The sequence below is a fragment of the Eutrema salsugineum genome, unplaced genomic scaffold, assembly GCF_000478725.1.
Source record: "Eutrema salsugineum unplaced genomic scaffold, Eutsalg1_0 scaffold_4, whole genome shotgun sequence".
Taxonomy (NCBI): Eukaryota; Viridiplantae; Streptophyta; class Magnoliopsida; order Brassicales; family Brassicaceae; genus Eutrema; species Eutrema salsugineum.
In genome coordinates this window covers 4,836,140-4,839,893 of record NW_006256686.1, presented here as the reverse complement: position 1 = coordinate 4,839,893, position 3,754 = coordinate 4,836,140, and the positions used below count along the sequence as shown (strand labels likewise).

Genomic DNA, 3,754 nt, shown 5'->3' with positions numbered 1-3,754 from the left:
CAGATAATTCGGGCTTATGCAATCCATTTAGAGCGAATAAATCCATGTCACAGGTATTAACATGTGGAATTAATGATCAACCAATGAGAACTAATTAAAACATCACATAATATTTTTTATTAATGACATGTATGACAATCATTGTGGAAACGACACATAAGATTTTTGACATTGCAAATAATAGTATAGATAACAATTCTTTTTTTTTTTTTCACAACAAATCTAGAATATTTTAGTAATAAGAAAAAAAGGTTTTACCAAAAAAGAAAAAAGAAAAAAAAAGGTTGCATTTATGTTTTCCCTTTCCTTGCAGGTCTTAAAAACCCAATATTTTTTTTTCTTTCTATTTAGCATATTTTGGTTCTGAGTATAAGAAATGAAAGAAATGGTAGATGCATGAACCTTTTGACCCGACTGATATCCAATATCACTTAAATAGCTAAGTTAGAGTTTTTATTTTAAAAATTTGGGATTTTCTATAATTGATACATCGATATCATTCACATTCAGTAACAGCACCATCACTTCCAGGTCATTTTAGATAATATTTTATTTACAGTACACGAATATAAAATAACGAAAATAAAGTTTTGTTCTTGTATTTCATTTTCACGAATAAACAAAACTTACAAGTAAGAAAATGCACAAAAACATCAAATAATATGAAAACCGAATAAATTATCATCTTATTTGTGTGTTTAATTTTTTGAGTAGCTTATTGAAATTATTACAGATACAAGTTCTTAATTTCTTATTTACTTTCAAAATTTCTTAGGTTAAGATTATTTGATCTATTTACTAGTAATGGAGGAATATAGTGTAATTAGTTGCAAATGTCCAAACAAAAACAAACTAGTGGACACTTGTAAAAGAGATGACTATAAATATTAATTGCTTTCCGTTTCTGCTCTTAATTACTCTAATTTTACATCTTCACGCAATTTGTTCTTATTTTCTATATAAACTAAAACCAAAAAAGCAACCCACCATCGGTAATTTCAAGGTATTATATACACACACAATTAAACACACACACACAAAAATATCTTTTTCGTTCAGCGTTATTCTAAGGGATCGTAGAGAATGCAGCAGATCAATGAGATGGAAGAAAAGTTTGAAGATTGGAGAGGAAGAGAGGCAATCCCCGATAAACATGGTGGGATTAAAGCTGCTTCCATTGCTTGTGGTAAATTGCTAAAATCCAATAAAAAAAACCTTTAAAAATTGAGACTTTTTCATTATTTTTAAATTTTAATAGATATGGTGTGTGACTGTGTGCTAATGTAGTTGTGGAGATGATGGAGAATATGGTGTTCTTAGCATATTCAACCAACTTCATCACATACTTTAAGAAATCAATGCATTACTCGTCAGCCGAAGCATCAAACATGGTGACCAATTTCACAGGAACATCGTTTTTGCTCACTATCTTTGGTGGTTTTATCGCCGACTCTTTTCTCACTCGCTTCACCGCTTTCGTCCTCTTTTGTTCGATTGAACTCCTGGTAAATTAAAAATACTCCATCAAATCATTCAAAAACAGTATGAAAAAAATATATATCAAAGTTTACTATCCTTTAAATAGGGCTTGATCTTGTTGACGCTCCAAGCTCATAACCCTAACTTACAACCTCATGGAGATAACACTCCTTCGACACTTCAATCAGCGGTTCTATTCACCGGACTTTACGCGGTAGCTACTGGTGTTGGAGGTGTCAAGGCCTCGTTGCCTGCTCACGGAGGTGACCAGCTTGATAGTCGAAAGCAGAGTCTGATCTCAGGATTCTTCAATTGGTATTACTTCTGTATCTGCTTTGGAGGTTTATTGGCTGTAACCATTATGGTTTGGATCGAGGAGAACAAAGGATGGAGCTCTAGCTTCGATATCACAACCGTGGTTTTAGCCTCTGCGCTCGTTATTTTCGCTACGGGATTCCCGATGTATCGGTTCAAGCGTCCAACAGGAAGCCCTTTGACAAGAATTGTGAATGTGTTAGTTTCTGTCGCAAGAAACCGAAATAGGTTTGTAACGGATGCAGAGATGACGCAGAGTCATAACTCTACCGACAAAACCATTCATTACAACAAGTTCAAGTAATTATTCTAAACACTTTATTTTATTTTTTTGGCACTAAACTAACATAACTAAGCTTTTGTCTCCCTCTCTCTTATAACAACACTTAACATGTTAGGAATTCATTTCTCTGTTTCTTTTATTGTCATTTAAACTTTACATTTCAGGTTTTTGAATAAAGCGAAGCTCAACAAGAAGATCTCAGCAACAGAAATTGAAGAAACAAGAACGTTTCTAGCTCTCCAACCAATTTTTGCGAGCACTATTGTCATGAACTGTTGCTTAGCACAACTATCGACCTTCTCGATACAACAAGGCATGCTGATGAATAGAAAACTCTCGCATTCCTTCGAGGTCCCTGCCGCTTCCCTCCACGCCATTGCTCTCTTGTTTATGCTCTCTTCTATAGCTTTCTACGAACTCTTTGAAAAAAAGATCTCATTAAGCAACATGAACGAAAGGTCAGCGAGCTTCAATTTGAAACGCATAGGAGCTGGCTTAGCTCTTACCTCTCTTTCAATGGCAATTGCAGCTATTGTAGAGGTCAAGAGAAAACATGAAGCGGTACACAACAACTTAAGAATCTCTGTGTTCTGGTTAGAGATTCAGTATGTTTTGTTGAGTTTCTCGGATTTGTTGACTCTTGGAGGAATGTTGGAGTTCTTCTATAGAGAATCTCCGGCGAGTATGAGGAGCATCAGCACGGCGTTAGGGTGGTGCTCCACCGCGTTGGGTTTCTTTCTCAGCACGGTTCTTGTTGATGTCATTAAGTCGGGGACGGGATGGCTCAGCGGAAAAGATCTTAATGAGTCAAGGCTCGAACTGTTTTATGTGGTCTTGTGTGTTCTTAACACTCTTAATCTTTTTAATTATATTTTCTGGGCGAAAAGATTTTAAGCAAAAAGAACCAAATTGTGTTTAGTTGTATTATGTAAAACTCATTTTTATTTTACTATTAGCTTTGGCATCATAGCTTTTAGTGAAGATGCTATGCATGTATTGTGTGTGCTGGTTATGTAGTGGAAGTCCAAATCAAAATGTTTCTTGTGGTGGTTCACAATTTCCCAATGTAGTTGAGATGTCATTGTAATAATGAGACAAATGGTAACCATCGCATTTAAGTTTCATAATTTGTGATTCTACCCTAATTATGAAAGTGCAAAAACAACTTTTTCTAGCTGAGTGCGACTAGCCTAACTTTGTCATTTGGTTAAACTATATTAAATCCGAGTAATATTTTACCGTAAATTAATTCCTCAAATCCAGCTTGGTTTAATTCGGTTTTGTTTAAATCAGTTTGATTTCTGGTAAGCCGGATTATTATCAAATTAAATAAACTTTTAGATGAAACCTCTATATATGATCTTTTTGACAACCACAAATATGTCGTGTAGATTTTAATGGAAATTTATTTGCATAGTAAGGAATAAGGATGTTGATTTTATTAAAAATAATAATAATGTAACATTAGGATAATTATCGTGTAAAGTATCTTCGATACTATAAAAGAGTTTGTTTGTCTGTAAATCGATTTGGTTTGAATATTTTTCATCTTTGTGAATATTATTTCACTCTAATACAATTTTCGAAAGTGATTTGTTCTTAATATAAATTAGGATACTGGCCCGCACGCATGTGCAAGCTTGAATGTTTTTATAAATTTTAATTGTATTGAGTATA

The 3,754-nt window shown here is 33.9% G+C and overlaps 1 protein-coding gene across 1 annotated transcript; it reads left to right on the top strand.

Moving 5' to 3' along the window:
• Window positions 1–984: 984 nt before the first annotated feature.
• Window positions 985–3,165, top strand: LOC18013900 (protein NRT1/ PTR FAMILY 4.1). Its single transcript, XM_006418573.2, has 4 exons — window positions 985–1,186; window positions 1,288–1,505; window positions 1,586–2,094; window positions 2,242–3,165. The coding sequence occupies exons 1-4, from the start codon at window positions 1,084–1,086 to the stop codon at window positions 2,969–2,971; spliced, it is 1,560 nt and encodes a 519-aa protein (XP_006418636.2). The 5' UTR covers window positions 985–1,083; the 3' UTR covers window positions 2,972–3,165.
• Window positions 3,166–3,754: the final 589 nt, after the last annotated feature.

What these genes read in the sequence shown, in the direction of transcription:
- LOC18013900 (XM_006418573.2), top strand. Translation starts at nt 1,084, where the DNA reads ATGCAGCAGATCAATGAGATGGAAGAAAAGTTTGAAGATTGGAGAGGA. An exon ending in TTTGTTCGATTGAACTCCTG is followed by an intron (nt 1,506 to 1,585) that starts GTAAATTAAAAA and finishes TCCTTTAAATAG; the next exon opens with GGCTTGATCTTGTTGACGCT. An exon ending in ATTCATTACAACAAGTTCAA is followed by an intron (nt 2,095 to 2,241) that starts GTAATTATTCTA and finishes TTTACATTTCAG; the next exon opens with GTTTTTGAATAAAGCGAAGC.